The sequence below is a fragment of the Piliocolobus tephrosceles genome, chromosome 5 (genome assembly GCF_002776525.5).
Source record: "Piliocolobus tephrosceles isolate RC106 chromosome 5, ASM277652v3, whole genome shotgun sequence".
NCBI classification, from domain to species: domain Eukaryota; kingdom Metazoa; phylum Chordata; class Mammalia; order Primates; family Cercopithecidae; genus Piliocolobus; species Piliocolobus tephrosceles.
Genome location: NC_045438.1, coordinates 135,108,359 through 135,129,185, shown reverse-complemented (window position 1 = coordinate 135,129,185; position 20,827 = coordinate 135,108,359). Strand labels below are relative to the sequence as shown.

At 57.7% G+C, this 20,827-nt stretch overlaps 1 protein-coding gene across 1 annotated transcript in view; it reads left to right on the top strand.

Moving 5' to 3' along the window:
• The window catches only part of ITPR3 (inositol 1,4,5-trisphosphate receptor type 3), a 77,693-nt gene that overhangs the window by 48,113 nt on the left and 8,753 nt on the right, over positions 1-20,827 (top strand). The window contains exons 17-46 of the mRNA XM_031935659.1: positions 222-394; positions 934-1,053; positions 1,403-1,585; positions 3,060-3,311; positions 3,406-3,550; positions 3,913-4,054; positions 4,781-4,980; positions 6,342-6,471; positions 6,959-7,016; positions 8,449-8,614; positions 9,528-9,692; positions 9,775-9,849; positions 10,264-10,389; positions 11,498-11,620; positions 11,710-11,910; positions 12,960-13,211; positions 13,407-13,532; positions 13,633-13,758; positions 15,595-15,715; positions 16,273-16,463; positions 17,074-17,222; positions 17,410-17,518; positions 17,651-17,741; positions 17,826-17,995; positions 18,419-18,593; positions 18,703-18,887; positions 19,113-19,313; positions 19,469-19,579; positions 20,100-20,195; positions 20,321-20,422. Coding sequence (XP_031791519.1) covers positions 222-394; positions 934-1,053; positions 1,403-1,585; positions 3,060-3,311; positions 3,406-3,550; positions 3,913-4,054; positions 4,781-4,980; positions 6,342-6,471; positions 6,959-7,016; positions 8,449-8,614; positions 9,528-9,692; positions 9,775-9,849; positions 10,264-10,389; positions 11,498-11,620; positions 11,710-11,910; positions 12,960-13,211; positions 13,407-13,532; positions 13,633-13,758; positions 15,595-15,715; positions 16,273-16,463; positions 17,074-17,222; positions 17,410-17,518; positions 17,651-17,741; positions 17,826-17,995; positions 18,419-18,593; positions 18,703-18,887; positions 19,113-19,313; positions 19,469-19,579; positions 20,100-20,195; positions 20,321-20,422 — 4,464 coding nt within the window. The remainder of the gene's footprint in view (positions 1-221; positions 395-933; positions 1,054-1,402; positions 1,586-3,059; positions 3,312-3,405; positions 3,551-3,912; positions 4,055-4,780; positions 4,981-6,341; positions 6,472-6,958; positions 7,017-8,448; positions 8,615-9,527; positions 9,693-9,774; positions 9,850-10,263; positions 10,390-11,497; positions 11,621-11,709; positions 11,911-12,959; positions 13,212-13,406; positions 13,533-13,632; positions 13,759-15,594; positions 15,716-16,272; positions 16,464-17,073; positions 17,223-17,409; positions 17,519-17,650; positions 17,742-17,825; positions 17,996-18,418; positions 18,594-18,702; positions 18,888-19,112; positions 19,314-19,468; positions 19,580-20,099; positions 20,196-20,320; positions 20,423-20,827) is intronic.

Genomic DNA, 20,827 nt, shown 5'->3' with positions numbered 1-20,827 from the left:
TGCCCTCGTGGAGGTTTCGCTCTGGTGGGAAACAGCTCACGAGCTAAATAACTATGTAATCTAAGTCACTCTTCTGCCCAGTGATGCTTCCTCTCCTGGACCTCCACCTTTCTAGGGTATTGGGTCCCTATCTCGGGGTCTGGGGGCAGTGTTCCAGAGCAGAGCTGGGCCCTGTGGTCCGCCTGTGACTCTCTGTGACCCCCAGCCTGTCTGCCCCCCAGGAACACATCGCCAAGCAGTTTGGGATGATGCAGTCCCAGATTGGCTATGACATCTTGGCTGAGGACACCATCACCGCCCTGCTGCACAACAATCGCAAGCTCCTGGAAAAGCACATCACCAAGACCGAGGTGGAGACCTTCGTCAGCCTTGTGCGCAAGAACCGGGAGCCCAGGTGGGCCCGAAGCCCCTCCCCGCCCGGCGCCTGCCCCTCCCTCCTCCCTTGCCTGGGTAGAAAGTCTGCTGGTTGTGAGAATACTGAACTATTCCTGCACCTTTTGGTAACTGCCACCCCCCTGAGGCCTTAGCCTCCCTAGCCTTTCTCTGGGATCCCCCCAAATGTGGCCCACTCTAGCAACAATGGGAATGACTCCTGGTACCACTAGAGGCCCCCAAGACCTTCTTCAGTGACAAAGTCAGAACCTGTATTGAACCAGTTGTTAAATATTTTGAATATCACCTTGGCCCTTGTGCCTCCTCACCCTGTCCCCCCGAACCCCCATCTAGCCTTCCCGGACCCCAGGATGATGCCCTGGGGCTCTCCCTCCTTGGGGACCTGGGAGTCCATGCCACCCATCTCTAAGCCTTGAGAGGGAGCTAGTCCCAGGGTGGCGGTGCTGCCAGCTGGGGAAGGAGAAAGGGAAGGGTGGGCTCCGTCCTTACAGGGACCAGCCTCTGAGACCCTCTCCCCACCCCTGGCTGTCACCACCCCAGGTTCCTGGACTACCTCTCTGACCTGTGTGTGTCCAACCACATCGCCATCCCCGTCACCCAGGAGCTCATCTGCAAGTGTGTGCTGGACCCCAAGAACAGTGACATTCTCATCAGGACCGAGTGAGCCCTGCGCCCCCTGCCCGCACTTGGGCTCCACGTTGCTGGCGCCCAGCTGTCTTAGAGCTTAGGCCCTGTCTGGATTCAGGCTGGAGCTGGCACCCTTGCTCTCTGCAGCTGTGAACTCTGTGCCTCTTATGTGTCCTGCTGTGTGCCTGGCACTGTGGGGCGGGGCGGGGGAGTGGGGAAGGGGCACAGAAAAGAATGAGCCACGGACCCTGCCCTTGAGATGTATATGGTCTGCCTGGGTCCCTGTGGTGTTTGGCATTGTGCGGCCCGGTGTGCTCAGGGAGGGGTCCAGGCATAGCGCCCTGGCCCTGGCTTCCTGTGACAGGTTGCTGGTGGTCTGCAGACTTCGGCCCGTGAAGGAGATGGCCCAATCCCACGAGTACCTGAGCATCGAGTACTCAGACGAGGAAGTGTGGCTCACGTGGACTGACAAGAATAACGAGCACCATGAGAAGAGTGTGAGGCAGCTGGCCCAGGAGGCGCGGGCCGGCAACGCCCACGACGAGAATGTGCTCAGCTACTACAGGTGCCCCGCCTCAGCTCCTCCCCTCCGTCTTCCTGTGCCTTTGAGCCTTCTCAGTAGGCTGTTGGCCAATCCCTGCTGAGGATGAGCTCTGACAGCCTCAGGTGGGGCTCCTGCCTCCTCAGAAGCGTCCCTGCTGTCACTCCCCTGCCTTGCAGCCTCATTCCAGGAAGTCTGAGTGAAAAGGACTGTGTGCCCCGAATAGCACTGGGTGGCTCAGCACAGGAACCAGGCTTCAAAGAAACCCAGCCTGTTTCCAAACGTGTATTATTAAAATAACCTCACCAAATTAGCTGGCCATGGTGGCACACACCTGTAGTCCCAGCTACTCAGGAGGCTGAGGCATGGGAATCGCTTGAACCTGGGAGGTGGAAGTTGCAGTGAGCCAAGGTCACACTACCGCACTCCAGCCTGGGTTACAGAGAAAGACTGTCTCTTTTTTTTTTTTTTTTTGAGATGGAGTCTCGCTCTGCTGCCCAGGTTGGAGTGCAGTGGCCCGATCTCAGCTCACTGCAAGCTCCGCCTCCTGGGTTTACGCCATTCTCCTGCCTCAGCCTCCCGAGTAGCTGGGACTACAGGCGCCCGCCACGTCGCCCGGCTAGTATTTTTTTGTATTTTTTTAGTAGAGACAGGGTTTCACCGTGTTAGCCAGGATGGTCTCGATCTCCTGACCTCGTGATCCGCCAGTCTCGGCCTCCCAAAGTGCTGGGATTACAGGCTTGAGCCACCACGCCCGGCCGAGAAAGACTGTCTCAAAAAAAAAGTTTTTAAAAAAATCTCTTTGGACGCCCTTCTTAAATGCTTGCCACGTAGCAGTCCCCTTTTAAAGCACTTGTCCTGATCCCTCATTTGAGCCACATGACAACCCTTGTTGTAGCTACTAGAGTTACTCCTGTTGTAAAGCTGGGGAAACAGTGGCACAGAGGGGTAAAGGAACTTGCCCGAGGTTACACAGCCATCAGCAGTGAGCCATGGCCCACACCCAGGCTGTCCGGCTCCAGAGCCCCTGGGAAGTCATGTCTGTGAGGAGGAGGCAGAGGGCCTGGTATTGCCAGGGCAGCACAGAGCTTCCTGTGTTCCTCATTTTTGTATCCCCTCCATCAAGGTCACACCCCTTTCACCACCCACCCACCTCCCTGTCCTCTCTCTCCCATCTTGCCCTCACCCTTCCTGGCCAAGGCTGGCTCTTCTCACCTCACTGCCCTCCCCTGTCTCTCACCCTTTCCCTCATCTCTCAGACGTCCCTCTTCCCATAAAAACCTGTCCTGGCTGAACCTTAGCCAGGAAGGGGAGAATTGCAAGTACTCGTCATCACAGACAGGTTTTCCATTCACCTTTCAAACTCAGAATTGCAGCTGGTGCATCTTTAACCTAATCTCTTTGCCATTTTACTGAGTCCTCACCAAGTCCAGTGCCCAGTGCCAGCAGCCCTGTGGCTGCCATCTGCCATGTCCTCACCGTCCTCCCTGTCCTGCAGGTACCAGCTGAAGCTCTTTGCCCGCATGTGCTTGGACCGCCAGTACTTGGCCATCGATGAGATCTCTCAGCAGCTGGGTGTGGACCTGATTTTCCTGTGCATGGCGGATGAGATGCTGCCCTTTGACCTGCGCGCCTCCTTCTGCCACCTGATGCTGCACGTGCATGTGGACCGCGACCCCCAGGAGCTGGTCACGCCGGTCAAGTTTGCCCGTCTCTGGACTGAGATCCCCACAGCCATCACCATCAAGGAGTGAGAGGGGTGGAGGCAGGGTGGGCGGGGCAGGGGCAGAGGCTGGGGTGGGTGCATCTCAGGGACCTTCATGCCTCATGGCCTCCGCCCTCAGCTATGATTCCAACCTCAACGCGTCCCGAGATGACAAGAAGAACAAGTTTGCCAACACCATGGAGTTCGTGGAGGACTACCTCAACAATGTGGTCAGCGAGGCTGTGCCCTTTGCCAACGAGGAGAAGAACAAGCTCACTTTTGAGGTGGCTGGGGGAGTGCCCAGGGGCTGGGGTCCGTGGGGTTCTGGTTGGCCCTACACTGGCCTCAGTCTGCAACCAGGAATCGGCTGTGGGATCCCCCCATTTCCTTCTGTGTCCCCAGCCAGTGCAGGGGTACCATATAGAAGGCTGGGATTCTCCAAGAGGCAGGCTGCTGTTCCAATGCCTGGGAAAGGGCTGCCTCTCCCTGCTCCGCTGTCCCTCCTGGGAACCCCGCCCTCATGAGCCCCCTTCCCCCGGCCCCTCCCCCCCCCCCCCGAAGTTTCCCCCGTCCCGCCCCCCCCCCCCCCACTCCCCCCCCCCCCGCACCGGCCTCTCCCACCTCACCTCGCCCTGCCCCTCCGCAGGTGGTCAGCCTGGCGCACAACCTTATCTACTTCGGCTTCTACAGCTTCAGCGAGCTGCTGCGGCTCACTCGCACACTGCTGGGCATCATCGACTGTGTGCAGGGGCCCCCAGCCATGCTGCAGACCTACGAGGACCCCGGTGGTGAGGCTTTTGCCCGGCTTGGGCCACCCTGGCGGTCCTCAGCCTCCTTCTGGCACAGGAAGTTCCCTCAGATCAACACCTTCCCCAGCCCGGCATTCCCCCCACCCAACCTGGCTCTGCCTCAAGGGGATATCTTGGGCCCAAGCCTCTCCCGCCTCAGCAGGACCAGAGGGGTCCCTGCCCGGACTCCCTGGAGACCCCGGGTCTGGGGGAGTTGCCTTCCAACCCTGCTTGGTCTTGAGGGGAGATAGTGAGGGAGGAGCGAGACAGCGCTGTCATTGTGTGTGTGAGGAGGAGGGAGGCACAGCCTGTCTGAGGGATGAGCGAGCGGCAGCCCTGCCCTCCCAGACACTCCCAGGCTGCATAAACTCATCTAAACAAAAGGTGCCTAGAGCCTGGTACTGTTTTCAGGGCTGTCCTCCCTGCAGTGTCCCCTCAGTCCCCAGGCTGTGTAGCTGCTCTTACGGTTTCCTACAGACAATTCTCAGTCATCTCCCCACACAGCTCATCTTTGCCCTGACACCTCCTTCTTTCCCCAGATTGGGCTTAAAGCTCCCCTCCTCCAGGAAGCCTTCCTGGCTTAGCCCTGTCCCTTCCTTAGCAAGGCTTTGCCTGCAGCTGACATAAACAGAATGTGCACCCTCTGCCTCCCTCATCAGACCAGGGATCCCTGCTATACACCCTCTACAACCTCCTCAGAAACCTCCTGTACTCCCCGCTCCACAGGCAAAAATGTGCGGCGGTCCATCCAGGGCGTGGGGCACATGATGTCCACCATGGTGCTGAGCCGCAAGCAGTCAGTCTTTGGTGCCCCCAGCCTGCCTGCTGGGGCCAGTGCTGCTGAGCCGCTGGACAGAAGCAAGTTTGAGGAGAATGAGGACATTGTGGTGATGGAGACCAAGCTGAAGATCCTGGAAATCCTTCAGGTGCCTGGGCCAGGACCACGTGGGAGGTGCTGGGGATAGGGGGAGGATAATGGGGCAGGTACAGGGAGGCTGGGCAGGGCAAACCCCTTCAGATCTCAGTATTTGGTACTGAAGGCTCCATCGGGATTGGCTGTCAGGCCCAGCGATTCCCACATTGTGGTTCTTGGGCCAGCCTCACCTGGGAGCTTGCTGGAAATGCACATTCTCAGTTGGGCGCAGTGGCTCACGCCTGTAATCCCAGCACTTGGGGAGGCCAAGATGGGAGAATTGCTTGAGCTCAGAGTTCAAGACCTGCCTGGGTGAGACCCCATCTCTATTAAAAAAAATAGTAATAATGATAAATAAATGAAAAAGAAAAACAGAAATGCACATTCTCGGGCCCCACCCTAGACCTACTGAGTCAGGAACACTGGAGAGGGGCCCTGTGGGCTGTGTTGTGACAAACCCTCCAGGTGATTCTGACGTGCACTGAAGTCTAACTCAATTCTCCCATTTTACAGATGGGGAAAGTAAAAGCGGGGAGGGGACTTTCCCAGGGTCACAGGGATTTGAAGCAGAGCTAGAGATTTAAGAACCTATTTCTTGGCAAGGTGGATGTGGTCATCCCTGTTCTGGTCTCATCTGAGACTCCCCAGCCACACCCCAGGAAGGGGCTCATCCCCGAGAAGGGATGGGGATGCCCTGCTTTTGCCTTGCTGTCACCAGAGGGCAGGAAGGGTAGTGCAGTGACCTCCATGGGGGACCTCTGGCGAGGAGTCAGAGTGGAGGGAGCTTCTGACTCATTCTGAGGGCTGGGCCTTCCATGTCTGCATCCTGGGGCTTGGCCAAAGGCACTGTGCGCCATGAGGCTGTGTGACTCACTCGTGTCTGCAAACCCTGCATCCTCACGTCTGCCTGCCCCACAGTAGCCTCTCCTTCTCTCTCATAGGCCTCAGTTTCCCCTCCCATGAGTATCCAGGGTCTGTTTGGCTGAGCAGGATAGGAGGACAAGAGTTAGGTTTTGGACCTGGGAGCTTCATTCCCCTTCCTGTCAATGCCTAACCTGGGAAAGAGGGACTGAGTGGGCCGGGTGCAGGGGTGCTCACTGCCTCATGCTGAGAGGAGGCCCCCGTCCTCCATTACTGGGGCAAGAGCTGGGGGGAGGGCACCCTGGGCCTCCTTGGGGAGAGGGGTCTTGTTTTTTTCGCTGTGACATCCTGGAGCATCCCAAATGACTGTGCTGAGGACCCTGCTACCCCAAGTGCTAGAGCCTTTTTGGGGGCCCCCTGCCCCCCATAAAGTAGGAAGGGCCTTCTGACCTCAGGTCAGTCCTCAGCCCATCCTCACGTGACCTTTTCCTCATTCTTTCCCCTCTTCTCCAGTTCATCCTCAATGTCCGCCTGGATTACCGCATCTCCTATCTGCTGTCTGTCTTCAAGAAGGAGTTTGTGGAGGTGTTTCCCATGCAGGACAGCGGGGCTGATGGCACAGCCCCTGCCTTCGACTCTACCAGTGAGCCCCTGCCCTGCCTTCAGGCTGAGGCTGTGCGACTTCCCCAGGGATACACAGCAGTGGGGTGGAGCCAGCTCCCAAGCCCTGCTCCTTTTTCTAGTCTGCAAAGGCCTTTTCTCTCCATTGTCTCATTTAATTGCCTCAGTGAGGGGGAAGGGCAGGCACCCTTCCCTTCGTTTTCCAAATGGGGAAACTGAGGCTCACAGAAGAGCAGGGACTTGCTCAAGGTGACAACCAATCAGAGGCTGAGCTTGACCAGGACCTGATCTCCTGACTCCCAGCCTGGATCTCTGCCCACTTTGTACTGCCCTGCGGGGAAGTAGGGGGCTGTGACTCCTCCCCTACTTGGTTCCTTCCCAGAAAGGGGCAGGCAGAGCAGCTGCTGTGCAGCCAGTGCAGGAAAGAGGGTGGTTTGAGTATCTGCCTGTGCTCCCCTCTTGCCTGGGCTGGGCCTACCACCTGCTCCCATCTGCCCCTCTCCCCACAGCTGCCAACATGAACCTGGATCGTATTGGGGAGCAGGCGGAGGCCATGTTTGGAGTGGGGTGAGGCCAGGGTTGAGCTGCAGGGGTGTGTGGGGTTGGGAGGCTCGATACCCCCTCTTGGGCTGGTCTGGGTTCTTGGGCTGGGGGCTGGCCCTTCCCTCTGCCATTCCCTCTGCAGACCCTCACTGGGCTTTGTGCTCAGCCCCTCCCCTGCCTCCCCAGTCCCACTGATCTCGGAGGCCCTTTGGTTCCTAGTCATCCCGCCATTCTTCCACCCCTCCTCAGGGCAGGTGTGCCTCTCTTGTGCAATGGACTTGAGTCGGGTAGCTGGATAGCTGGAACAACGTCCCCAGTCCCACAGGAGGGAGGAAGTGTGGGGACATGCAGCCCATCCGCCCGAAATCCTGAGGGGCTGGAGGCGGAGGCTTACTGGGGGCTCTTAGCATCTTGGGGCCAGGCTTATGCCTGGGTCTAGCAGGGCCTACGGACTGCTTTTCAGAATGGTGATTGTAAACTCATAAAACAAAGCACATAACAAGACAAAGGGAACCAATGGCTTGGAGTGACAGTTATCAAAATATTGGAGAAAACAAATTAGCAGTGACAGTGATATATGTGCCTCTTTGCTAATATGTTAAGTAGCAAGCCGCACCGGTGGGTATAATTAGTACCATTACTTCAAGGGAGCGACGAATATAAACGATATTTTGTGATTTTAACAACTCTGAGGTGGTGTGAAAACATCTGTGATATTTATTGGTGACAGACTCACAGGTGCCACAAATATTTTCTCATTGAAGGAAATGCTGTATTTTGGTTAGAGGTTGGGAAAAATAAAGATGTAACGTTTTCTCCATCTCTGTTCATGGGCCCAGCTTCTATCCACGAATCCCCCACATGGTGGCAGTGGGATCTGTGTTAAGAGTCCTTGCTTCTGGCTGGGCGTGGTGGCTCACGCCTGTAATCCCAGCACTTAGGGAGGCCGAGGCGGGCAGGTCACTTGAGGTCAGGAGTTCGAGACCAGCCTGGCCAACATGGTGAAACCCTATCTCTACTAAAAATACAAACATTAGCCAGGTGTGTTGGTACACAATGGTAATCCCAGCTACTCAGGAGGTTGAGGCAGGAGAATTATTTGAATCTGGGAGGTGGAGGTTGCAGTGAGCTGGATCAGGCCACTGGCTGCATTCCATCCTGGGCGACAGAGCAAGACTGTCTCAATAAATGAACAAATAAATAAAAGAGTTCTTGCTTCAGTTGCCTAATCAAGGGAAGTCCTGAGAGATCCCAGGAGACACGGGTCACTCCGGGCATTCAGGGGAGTGGCTGTTAAACTGCTGAGAAAGTGTCAATATTTTAAACACATTTAGACTGGCCCTGCATCTGCTGAGTGGGTGGTGGGGAGTGTGCTTGTGCCAGAGCCCCTTACCAGCCATGGACAGCAGGAAGCGTGCCAGTCTCACCCACGTGCCCTGCACCCTCGTGTCCGCAGGAAGACAAGCAGCATGCTGGAGGTGGACGACGAGGGCGGCCGCATGTTCCTGCGCGTGCTCATCCACCTCACCATGCACGACTATGCGCCGCTGGTCTCGGGTGCCCTGCAGCTGCTCTTCAAGCACTTCAGCCAGCGCCAGGAGGCCATGCACACCTTCAAGCAGGTGACGGGACTACCTGGCCCTGGCCCTGAGCATGAGGCCTGCACCGGGCACTGAGGGACAGTAAACGATGATTAAGCAGCTTACAGCTCGGGGGTTAACTTGGGATGCACATTTGGGGTTTTCAGCCTTGCTGAGCTCCTAGGTGAAGACTGAGTCCTGACCTGGCTCAGTGCCTGCCATTTCTTATGATGTGGACAGCACTTTACAGTTTGCCAACTCTATTATGTGCACCTTTGCTAAATGCTTCGAATCATGCCTAGCATACAGACAACCCTCACTGACGTGACTGGCGTTTGCTGTTGTGATGTCACGCAGTCCCAACAGCTCCCTGTGAAATATCAGTCAGTCAGTGTTGGCCTTTAAAAAATAAGTGCCTGCCATGTACCAGGCACTGAGCACTGGACTTGCATTATTGCATGGCATTCTCATAGCAGCCCTGACAGTGAGGTTACCACTCTCCCTCCCATTCCAGAGCGGGGAGAAATCCAGGCCCAGGGAGCTTTCCTCCATTGCCCACTGATGTAGAGCGAGGATGGTGGCAGTCAGACGCAGGCCTGGGTCTTCAGGGTTCAGGGCTGCCACTATGCTTTGCCCTGCCTGTTTGGGGTCTCAGTGGATGAGTGACAGACCACAGCCACTTGAGGCACTAGTCAGTGAGTAACTGAAGCCAGGTTATGTGGCAGCTCAGGGCAGACAGTGCAGGGACGCCTGTGGCCATCAGGGAAGGCTTCCTGGAGGTGGTGGGCTTATGGCAGAGCCAGAAACATTGAGTGGGCATTGGCTTGGTGGAGAGAGGCAGGTGGTGGTAGATGATGCTGGGAGGGGCGCCCTCGAGTAGGGAAGATGCTGGAGGTCTCTAAGTGGCATGGACCTGGAGCCCGTCTCACCAGCCAGGCCCATCCTCTACCTTCAGGTTCAGCTGCTGATCTCAGCGCAGGACGTGGAGAACTACAAGGTGATCAAGTCAGAGCTGGACCGGCTGCGGACCATGGTGGAGAAGTCAGAGCTGTGGGTGGACAAGAAGGGCAGCGGCAAGGGCGAGGAGGTGGAGGCAGGCGCAGCCAAGGACAAGAAGGAGGTGAGCGGGGCTGCAGGGGGCCAGGGCAGGCCTCCCTGTGAGGGCTGGGCCTGGCTGACCTCCATCCTCTCTGTGCTTCCAGCGGCCCACGGACGAGGAGGGCTTTCTGCACCCACCAGGGGAGAAAAGCAGTGAGAACTACCAGATTGTCAAGGGCGTGAGTGGCCAAGGGTCCTCGGGGTAGGGCTCTGTAGCCCCAATGGTCCTGGGGTCTCCCGCTGGCCCGGCCTCCTGTGTCTCTCCGTCAGCCAGCCACTGGCCCTCACAATAGACATCTTCCAGCCTTTGCTGCACATTAAAGACAGCCCTGCCAAGGTCCAGATGGAATTATTTTAAAGCTGAAGGAATTTCATGAAATTCCATTTTGCAGTCATATTGTTCTTTTTACTTTTACGGGTGGAATTGGGTTTTTTAGTGCTTCCCTGGCCTGTTGCGAGGGTCTGATTCAGCGCCCGTGACCTCCTTCCCCCTTCCTGTCCCGGGCGCCAGCGGGAACTTGTCTGTGGTGGGCCGGGCAGAGGGCAGCCTGAGAAGTAGGGAAGGGGCTCTGGCTCACCCGCCTCCCCTGCAGATCCTGGAAAGGCTGAACAAGATGTGCGGGGTCGGGGAGCAAATGAGGAAGAAGCAGCAACGGCTGCTGAAGAACATGGATGCCCACAAGGTCATGCTGGACCTGCTGCAGATCCCCTACGACAAGGTGGCTCTGACTTCTGATCTCTGACTCCCTGGGGCGGCTTCCCCCTGAACCCCGACCTCACCCGTACGCTAGGCCCTAATGCAGGCAACCTCTCCCATCCTCACCTGGCCTCTTACACTGCCCTGTTTGTTTGCAGGCACGCCTTGACCCCTGAACCCTGTCTTAGTATCAGCTTTGACCCTCTACCCCTCATCCTAATCCCCTTTGACCTTGATTTAACTGCAGCCTCATGCTGATTCTTGACCTTGACTCCCTTTTTTCCCCCTCTCTAACCTAACCCTGATAATCTCAGCTTCATCTCAACCTTTGACCCTCAGCTTCCTTACCTTGACCCATGTTGACCCTAACTGAACCCAACTTCTCCTTGACCCATGACATCAGTGCTGGCCTTGTCCTGACCCCTGGTTTTTGTTTTTTGTTTTTTTGTTTTTTTTTTTGAGACAGAGTCTCGCTCTGTCGCCCAGGCTGGAGTGCAGTGGCGCAATCTCGGCTCATTGCAAGCTCTGCCTCCCGGGTTTACGCCATTCTCCTGCCTCAGCCTCCCAAGTAGCTGGGACTACAGGCGCCCGCCATCTCGCCCGGCTAGTTTTTTGTATTTTTTAGTAGAGACGGGGTTTCACCGTATAGGCCAGGATGGTCTCGATCTCCTGACCTCGTGATCCACCCGTCTTGGCCTCCCAAAGTGCTGGGATTACAGGCTTGAGCCACCGCGCCCGGCCGACCCCTGGTTTTGATTCTTTATCCTGACATCTTACGCTGGCCTGTCCCCAGGCCCACCCTGGCTCCTGACTCCAATCTTCGTCTCATCTCCCCTCTTGACCCTCAGCCCCTTGCCATGACTGATCTTGATCTCAGTATGTCCCAGGCCTCACCCTGACACTGACCGTGACCCTGTCACCTTGCCCCAACTCCAGCCTCATCTCGGCCATTGAGCTCCCGCCCCTCACACGTTTCCATCCTGACCCGGGGGCCCCACTTTCCCTTTACCCTGGCCTCTTCATGGTCCCAGTCCCAAGCCCGACACACCCCTGCTCCTGTCAGAGCTCAGCTGGGGCCTCGCCTCCCTCCTTGGTGGGCCCAACACCCTCTCCCTGCCTCCTGTGCCCAGGGTGATGCCAAGATGATGGAGATCCTACGCTACACGCACCAGTTCCTGCAGAAGTTCTGTGCAGGGAACCCCGGCAACCAGGCCCTGCTGCACAAGCACCTGCACCTTTTCCTCACACCAGGGGTGAGGGTGCAGGGCTGGGAGCACCTGGACAAGGTGGGAGGGTAGGGGCAGGGCCCAGAACTCTTTCTGACAGATGTCCCCCACTGCAGCTCCTGGAGGCAGAGACCATGCAGCACATCTTCCTGAACAACTATCAGCTCTGCTCTGAGATCAGCGAGCCCGTGTTGCAGCACTTCGTGCACCTGCTGGCCACGCACGGGCGCCATGTGCAGTACCTGGACTTCCTGCACACCATCATCAAGGCCGAGGGCAAGTACGTCAAGAAGTGCCAGGACATGGTCATGACTGAGGTGAGGGCGGGGCTGAGGGGTGCTCAGGGATCTTGGGGTGGGGGCCCAGAGCAGAGGCTTGGCGGGAAGGCTGCAGAGTTAGAGAAGTCAGATGGTGGGTCACAAAAGGAACATTCAGCTGCTGACCATGGAGGGGACGCAGAGGGAGAAGTGAGGCTGCAGATGTGGTAGAACTCAGGCTGTGGACCTGACAGAACTCAAACAGGGTCCCCGCAGCATCAGACACCCAGCAGAACTCAGACAATAGGCCAGAAAGAAATCAAGCACGCATTCCTTCACTTGTCAATTGTCATCGTTCATTTAAAATCAGGAAGCACCTGCTATGTGCCACGGATTTTACGTGCACGGGGGACATCAGCTGAGTGCCAGCTCCTGGGGGGCACAGGCAGGGACCCCATCGTTTGTGTGCATTGCCAGGGCCCCAGTGTGTGGCACATAGTAGGTTTTCAACAGACACCTGTTGAGTGAAGGCATGAAGGATAAAGGGCTAAGTCTAAATCTGGAACAGACGTGGTCCCTGCCCCTGAGCATCTGACAGTGTAGGCGGCAGGGGGAGAAAGGAGCAAACACTGAAGGGAGATTAGGACATCATAAACAATACACGATGTGCTGGAACTGCTGCGCAGTGTTAATTATTAATTGCTATTATTATGTTACTGTGAATAATGCATTCGCTGGCACGAGAGGGATGTGGTGTGTGCTCAGTGAGGAGGGTTAAAATAACCGCTGTGGGAGCACAGGGGAGGGAGGGGGTGAGCAGGACAGGATTAGCGAGGGCTTCCTGGAGGAAGCTGCCTCTGAGATGACCCCTATGGGACTTCTTTCCAGTGGGGAAAAGCGGGGACTTTCTGGGTCCTGGGGTCAATATCTCTGCTGGCAGAGGGCCTGAGACATCAGCTGGGGAACCCCCAAATCCCAGCCAGGGGAGGGTTTTCCTGATTTCAGGTGAGGGCTGTGGTCAGAGTCCCAGTTTCTCCCTGGTAAGCAAAGGAGAGGAGAGCCCAGGGCCTGCTGGACGGAGTGTGACACGTGCCCCCTCCTGCCCGCAGCTGACCAATGCAGGTGATGATGTGGTCGTGTTCTACAATGATAAGGCATCGCTGGCCCACTTGCTGGACATGATGAAGGCCGCCCGCGATGGCGTGGAGGACCACAGCCCCCTCATGTACCACATTTCCCTGGTAGACCTGCTGGCTGCCTGTGCCGAGGGCAAAAATGTCTACACTGAGATCAAGTGCACCTCCCTGCTGCCGCTGGAGGACGTGGTGTCTGTGGTGACGCATGAGGACTGCATCACCGAGGTGGGGATCGGGGGACTGGGCAAGACGACTGGAGATGGGGTGAAGGGGCGGGTAAAGCCACGGGACAGGAAGAGTGGGCAAAGCCAAGCCAGGGACTTGGGCAGGAACTGGGAGGCCAGGGGATAGGAGCAATGAGGCAGGGACAGCCCAGCCGGGCGGCCTGCTCGTGCCCCTGACCTCCCACCCGCTGCCCAGGTGAAAATGGCCTATGTGAACTTTGTGAACCACTGCTACGTGGACACGGAGGTGGAGATGAAGGAGATCTACACCAGCAACCACATCTGGACGCTCTTTGAGAACTTCACCCTGGACATGGCGCGGGTCTGTCCCCGTGTGGGGTGTGGGCAAAGCCCCCCAGGAGGGGTGGAGTGGAGGGGCCCCATGTGAGGACCCCCCCAGGCATCCCTCTCTCCTGCCTTAGGTCTGCAGCAAGCGTGAGAAGCGCGTGGCTGACCCCACCCTGGAGAAGTATGTGCTGAGCGTCGTGCTGGACACCATCAACGCCTTCTTCAGCTCCCCATTCTCTGAGAACAGCACTTCCCTGCAGGTGAGCTTCTCTTCTCCCGCCACCCCAGGACCGACTTGCCTAGCTTTTGTGAAAGAAAGGGTTCGAGAAATAAGAATATATCTTCATATTTGCTTATTGTACATAAAGAAGTAGCAAAAGGATACATAAGTGTATTATCTTTTTTTTTTGAGACGGAGTTTCGCTTTGTGGCCCAGGCTGGAGTGCAGTGGCGCCATACATGCTCACTACAAGCTCTGCCTCCTGGGTTCACACCATTCTCCTGCCTCAGCTTCCCGAGTAGCTGGGACTACCGGCGCCCGCCATCACGCCCGGCTAATTTTTGTATTTTTAGTAGAGACGGGGTTTCACCGTGTTAGCCAGGATGGTCTCGATCTCCTGACATCGTGATCTGCCCACCTCAGCCTCCCAAAGTGCTGGGATTACAGGTGTCAGCCACTGCGCCTGGCCTAAGTGTGTTAGTTATCTATACTGTGTTAACAAATTATCCCCAAACCTAGCAGTTTAAAACAACAAGCATATCTCAGTTTCTGTGGGCCAGAATGACAGTGGGAATGGTATCATCCAGCAGGAACTCCTAAGTCCAGTGCGTGTGGTAGATTCCAGAGTGGCAGCACTTACTCACCAAAGAAAAGATGGACGTGCCATGCGTGGGATGGCACGGCCAAAGCAGGGATCACGACAGTCTCCCTGGCAGAGATCCTTCGTGCTGACTAGTTGATCACAGTGATCTTAGAACTGAAATAGGCAGGCAGCCTTCTGAAGGCCTAAGCAGAAGAGCTCCAGGCCAGTGTACAGAAGCCTGATTTGAATCACGAAAGATTCACGGCTCCTCAGTCAATCCCCAGATTCCCAGACTCGAGCCAGTGCTCAGCCCAGAGCCCCCTGAATGAAAGTGAGCCAGGTTCCCTTAAGGAAGGGCCCTGCTACATGACCGAGATCAAAGAAACACTGGAAGGATACAAAAGAAACCAACAAAAGGGGCTACTTAGGGGGATAGGGCTGGGGTGGGGTGGGGTAGTGTTTCTAAGACTGGGGGAAAAAATGCTGAGTCCTGCCTTCCCAGGAAGGGTGGTGTATTTTGACACACATCGTTTGGGCCCTGGGATCCCTATGGGACCACAGAACTCTGGTAATTGGGGTCAGCTTTCCCCATCCTTGATCAGCTCCAGGGCAGTGAGAGTGATGGGGGAGAGACTTCTCAAAGTGTTACCTTTTTTTTTTTTTTTTTTTGAGATGGAGTCTCACTCTGTGTCCCGGGCTGGAGTCCAGTGGCACAGCCTTGGCTCACTGCAACCCCTGCCTCCCAGGTTCAAGCAATTCTCCAGCCTCAGCCTCCCGAGTAGCTGGGATTACAGGCGCCCGCCACCACAGCCGGCTAATTTTTGTATTTTTAGTAGAGACGGGGTTTCACCATGTTGGCCAGGCTGGTCTCGAACTCCTGACCTCAAGTGATCCACCCACTTCGGCCTCCCAAAGTGCTGGGATTACAGGTGCGAGCCACTGTGCCATGCCTCAAAGTGTTATCTTTTAAATAATCTTTTGGTTTTTGAACCATGTAAATCCATCATCTTTTTACAACATTAATTTATTTAAACATTTTTTGAAAGAGTCAGCAACATGGCTATGAGCCCACAGCCTTGGGGAGTTACAGGGCTGCCGTGTACAGCTGGGCAGGTCGTGCACTGCTGAAGGGAATGCAGGTACCTTTTTCCAACCAGCACAAAGGCATATGGTGGCTAGTGAAGGCTCTGTCTCTCCACCCATGCCCATTTTGATTGGGCCCTGGTTCCTGGACGTTGGGTTGCCCAGGGTGCGGGGCTGGGCTGCAGCAGCAGGCTCTGTGACTTCTTGCAGACACACCAGACGATTGTGGTGCAGCTGCTGCAGTCCACTACACGGCTCCTCGAGTGTCCGTGGCTACAGCAGCAGCATAAGGGCTCTGTGGAGGCCTGCATCCGGACCCTCGCCATGGTGGGTGAGTGTGCCGGGGCACTGACCAGCTCCAAACCACTCCTCCCGCCGCTCGCAATGGAGACGCCTGCCCTCCTAATAAACTTTATCCCTAAGCTCGCCCATCTCCTGCTCCCAGGTGGTTCTCAGTAAGTCCTTCTTGGTGTCTGCCTGGCATCCTGGCAATTGAGAGAAGCTGTTTTCTCCTCTGGGTCAGTTCCCCAGAGAAGGATGCTGGCCGACATTCTCCAGTTAGAGTTTTTTATGGGTATTTGCAGATGGGCTCAGGCAGGAGGGAGGCCTGTGGATTGTTAGGGACAGCTGGGGAAGAGGAGAGGACAGGTGAGAGAAAGGAGGAGGAAGTCGGGGTAGAGCCAGGGGGTAATCAAAGAGGCAGAAACTCTCCTTTTACCCAACAAGGGGAAGAAAGCCTCTCAGTCCCTCAAGCGTAGGCCAGGGTGGGAGGTCTCTGTCCCCCAGACCCTCAGTCTAGTTCACTCTGTCTCCTGGTGTGGCAGCCCCGAGCCTGGCCTCTGGCTGGTTGAACTGCCCCTGCACCAGCACCCCTCCCTTCCCACCCAGCCAAGGGCCGGGCCATCTCACTGCCCATGGACCTGGACGCCCACATCAGCTCGATGCTCAGCAGTGGAGCCAGCTGTGCAGCTGCTGCCCAGCGGAACGCCTCCAGCTACAAGGCAACCACGCGGGCCTTCCCCCGCGTCACCCCCACCGCCAACCAGTGGGACTACAAGAACATCATTGAGAAGCTGCAGGTGGGTGTGGGGCTGCCTGGCATCTGCCACAGGAGCTGCTTGGTTGACTCAGCAGCTCCCCTACTTTGGAGGGGCAAATTCTCGGGGAGTGTTTCTTCCTGTCCTGCTCACACTTCCAGGAAGGGGCTGGTTGGCTTCTCCCCACTCTGGGGCTGCTAAGGGCTGGCCCTGCAGCAGGGGACTGGGGAGTCTCTTTCCAGAGGAAGCCTGGAGAACCCAGAGGCCTGCTTGTGGGGTTGGAGCTCGGGACCACCCCGGCTCCTGCAGCACCCTCCTGTCTATGCAGCACATTTCTGTGCACCGTCTCATTGGCCTGTAGAGGGGGTGTGGTGGGTTATTTTCCCCACGTGGCGGGAGACTGAGGCTCAGAGAGGGTAAGGGGTTTGACCAAGGTCACACAGAGCTAGGAGAGAAGCCAGGCCTTGCAGCTCCCAGCCAGGGCTCTGAGCAGACAGACATCATGCTGTGTTCAGGGTGTCTCTGTGGGTGTGGGCCCCTCAGACAGAGGCAGGGCAATCTGTGGAGCTGTTTGGTGTTTGGGTCAGGGGAATGGCAGTCATACCCAGGTCATTTCTTGCGTCTGGCAATGACCCTGCCCTGCCCACCCCAGGACATCATCACAGCCCTGGAGGAGCGGCTGAAGCCCCTGGTGCAGGCTGAGCTGTCCGTGCTGGTGGACGTCCTGCACTGGCCTGAGCTGCTCTTCCTGGAGGGCAGTGAGGCCTACCAGCGCTGCGAGAGTGGAGGCTTCCTGTCCAAGTGAGCGAGACACCGGGCGTGGGGGCAGCAGGGGTGCAGCAGCCGGGGGCAGGGAAGGGCCCGGTGGGGACTAGACAGGCTCACAGGGTCAGAGGGCCTGGAGGTGTTCCTGCCTGGGATGGGGCGGGAAAGTGGCTGGAGCGAGGCAGCGTGGGGCTGCCCTGAGCTGCCTCCTTGACTGGCTCAGGCTGATCCAGCACACCAAGGACCTCATGGAGTCGGAGGAGAAGCTGTGTATCAAGGTGCTGCGGACGCTGCAGCAGATGCTGCTTAAGAAAACCAAGTATGGGGACCGGGTGAGTGCCCTGGTGGGGCAAGTGCTGGGTGGGCCAGTCAGGAGTGCCCAGGGGCTCAGGGTCAAGCCCATCGGGCCAGTGGTCAATGGTGCACTGTACCCACAATGGGGCCTCACTCTCATCCTCCCTCAGGGCAACCAGCTGCGCAAGATGCTGCTGCAAAACTACCTCCAGAACCGGAAGTCCACCTCCCGGGGGGACCTTCCCGACCCCATGGGCACTGGTCAGTATCGCCTTCCCCTGCCCCTGGGCCCTCCCTTCCACTCTCCTGTCCCACCAGCTCTCCCTCAACTGAGGTCCCCCCCAGGCCTGGACCCAGACTGGTCGGCAATCGCAGCCACCCAGTGCCGGCTGGACAAGGAGGGGGCCACCAAGTTGGTATGCGACCTCATCACCAGCACCAAGAATGAGAAGATCTTCCAGGAGAGCATTGGCCTGGCCATCCGCCTGCTGGATGGTGGCAACACAGAGATCCAGGTGTGGGGGGCCTGGGGCCTGGACATGCTTTCCTTTGCCTCCCTCCCTTTTTTGGAGGAGGTGGGCCTTGAGTTGGGCACTGAAGGCCAAGGAGGGTGTGAAAGAGGAGGGCAGGAGGCCTGAGCAGAGGCTGAGCGGTGAGAAGAGTGGGCATGATGGGGGCAGGATGATGAGGAGATGGGCTCAGGCCTGGCTGGGGCAGAGGGATATGTGGGGGGTGGTGAAGGGACCACGTGACACAGGAACAGATATGGGGCACGGAGCCACCCATGGGTGGCCATAGATGCCAGCCGCCAGCACCCAGGCCTTCAGTCAGGCCCCTGCGTCCCCAGTGGCCCCAGCAGTGTGGTGTGCCTGCTCCACGCCCTGAGTAGGAGCAGGGTCCAGTGCTGAGGCTGCTCCCTGGCCACTGTCCACCTCCAGAAATCCTTCCACAACCTGATGATGAGTGACAAGAAGTCAGAGCGCTTCTTCAAGGTGCTGCACGACCGCATGAAGCGGGCCCAGCAGGAGACCAAGTCCACCGTGGCAGTCAACATGAATGACCTGGGCAGCCAGCCACGTGAGGACCGTGAGCCAGTCGACCCCACCACCAAAGGTCAGGGATGTGAGGCAGAGGCACAGCGTGACGGGGCTCCCAGGATAAGATGTGCAGGGTGGGGGCCTAGGGGGTGGGCAGCTCCAGCCTCACCAGGTCTTGCCCACAGGCCGCGTGGCCTCCTTCTCGATACCTGGCTCCTCATCCCGCTACTCACTGGGGCCCAGCCTGCGCCGGGGGCACGAGGTGAGCGAACGTGTGCAGAGCAACGAGATGGGCACGTCCGTACTCATCATGCAGCCCATCCTGCGCTTTCTGCAGCTGCTGTGCGAGAACCACAACCGGGACCTGCAGGTGAGTGCCTTGCCACACACCTGCCCCTTCCCCCACCAGCCAGCCGGCATGCAGACCAGGCACTGTGGCCAGTGTCCCTCTGTGGCATGTGTGCCCTGGCCTGGGCACTGCTGCTTTGTGGCCAGTGGTTCCCCTACCCCTGCAGCACACAAGATCGTGCTTCCCAGGCCAGCCTCCCACTCCGTGCTGCAGCTGTGCTGTGCCCAACCCATCTGTGCCCCGCAGAACTTCCTGCGCTGTCAGAACAACAAAACCAACTACAACTTGGTGTGCGAGACCCTGCAGTTCCTGGACATCATGTGCGGCAGCACCACGGGCGGCCTGGGGCTGCTGGGGCTCTACATCAATGAGGACAACGTGGGCCTCGTCATCCAGACCTTGGAGACCCTCACTGAGTACTGCCAGGGCCCCTGCCATGAGAACCAGGTGAGCTGGCCTGGTGGCACAAGCGGCAGCCAGGGTGGCAGTGTGGACATGCGGGTAGATGCAGCCAGCTGGGGCAGGGAGAGAGGCTGAGTTCTCTGGAGCTGCCACAATGCTGACAGGGCTTGGGCCCTGTGTCCCCCACTGCCTCCTGCCAGACCTGCATTGTGACTCACGAGTCCAATGGCATAGACATCATCACCGCACTGATCCTCAATGACATCAGCCCCCTGTGCAAGTACCGCATGGATCTGGTGCTGCAGCTCAAGGTGGGGCCCAGTGGCAGGTGTGTGAGTGCTGGGTGTGCGTGTGATGTGCGTGCACGTATGTGTGACTTGCGTGTCAAGTGTGCATAGTGGTGTGTAATATGTGGGTGTTAGATTATGTGTGTGATGGGGCATCATTTGGATGCACAAGTGTGTGGTGTGTGCAGGGTGTGTGTGTAATGTTTGCATGTTTATACATGAGTGCACGTGTGAGCAAGCATGCTAAAACACACACTCCCTCTGGATACAAATATGTCCTGGTTTAGCTGAGGACTTGCTATGTGTGTGTCTGCTGTCTGGGCAGCTGAGTGTTTGCCACAGTGGGGGTGAAGGCAAGCCTATGGGTGGGCTGGCTGTGCAGGATGCTTCTCAGTAAGCCTAGGGGAGGGAGGATGGGAAGGTCATGGCACCTGACCTTTTGTGGGATGGGAGAGTTGTTATGGAGAGGAATGAGGGAGAAGTTGTCAGGGGCATGGTGGGGGCCCTGAGACTGTGGCCTGCCTCCCTCCGCCCCTCCACCCAGGACAATGCCTCCAAACTGCTCCTGGCTCTGATGGAGAGCCGGCATGACAGTGAAAATGCCGAGCGCATCCTCATCAGCCTGCGGCCCCAGGAGCTGGTGAGGCTGGGCAGGCGGGCAGGTGGGTGGGCAGAACTGGGTAGAGTGTGTTGGAATGGGGATGAGGGCCAGGCTGGCCCTACCACCCTAGGAAGAGAGCACTGGAACAGGCACTGCCCCTCCAGGTGGACGTCATCAAGAAGGCCTACCTGCAGGAAGAAGAGCGTGAGAACTCAGAGGTGAGCCCACGTGAAGTGGGCCACAACATCTACATCCTGGCGCTGCAGGTACCAGTTCCACCAGTGGCCCCCTGGGTGCCCGACAGCCATCACTCCCCCGGCCACCATGCCCCCGAGATACCATCACCCCCCAGTCGCCATTGTCACCCCCCAGCCACCATGCCCCTCAGATGCCATCACCCCCTAGTCGCCATCGTCACCCCCCAGCCACCATGTCCCCCAGCCACCATGCCCCCCAGATAACATCACCCCCCAGTCGCCATTGTCACCCCCCAGCCACCATGACCCCCAGATGCCATCACCCCCTAGTCGCCATCGTCACCCCCTAGCCACCATGTCCCCCAGACACCGTGCCCCCCAGATGCCATCACCCCTCAATCACCATTGTCACCCCCCAGCCACCATGTCCCCCAGACACAATGCCCCCCCATGCCATCACCCCCCAGTCACCAT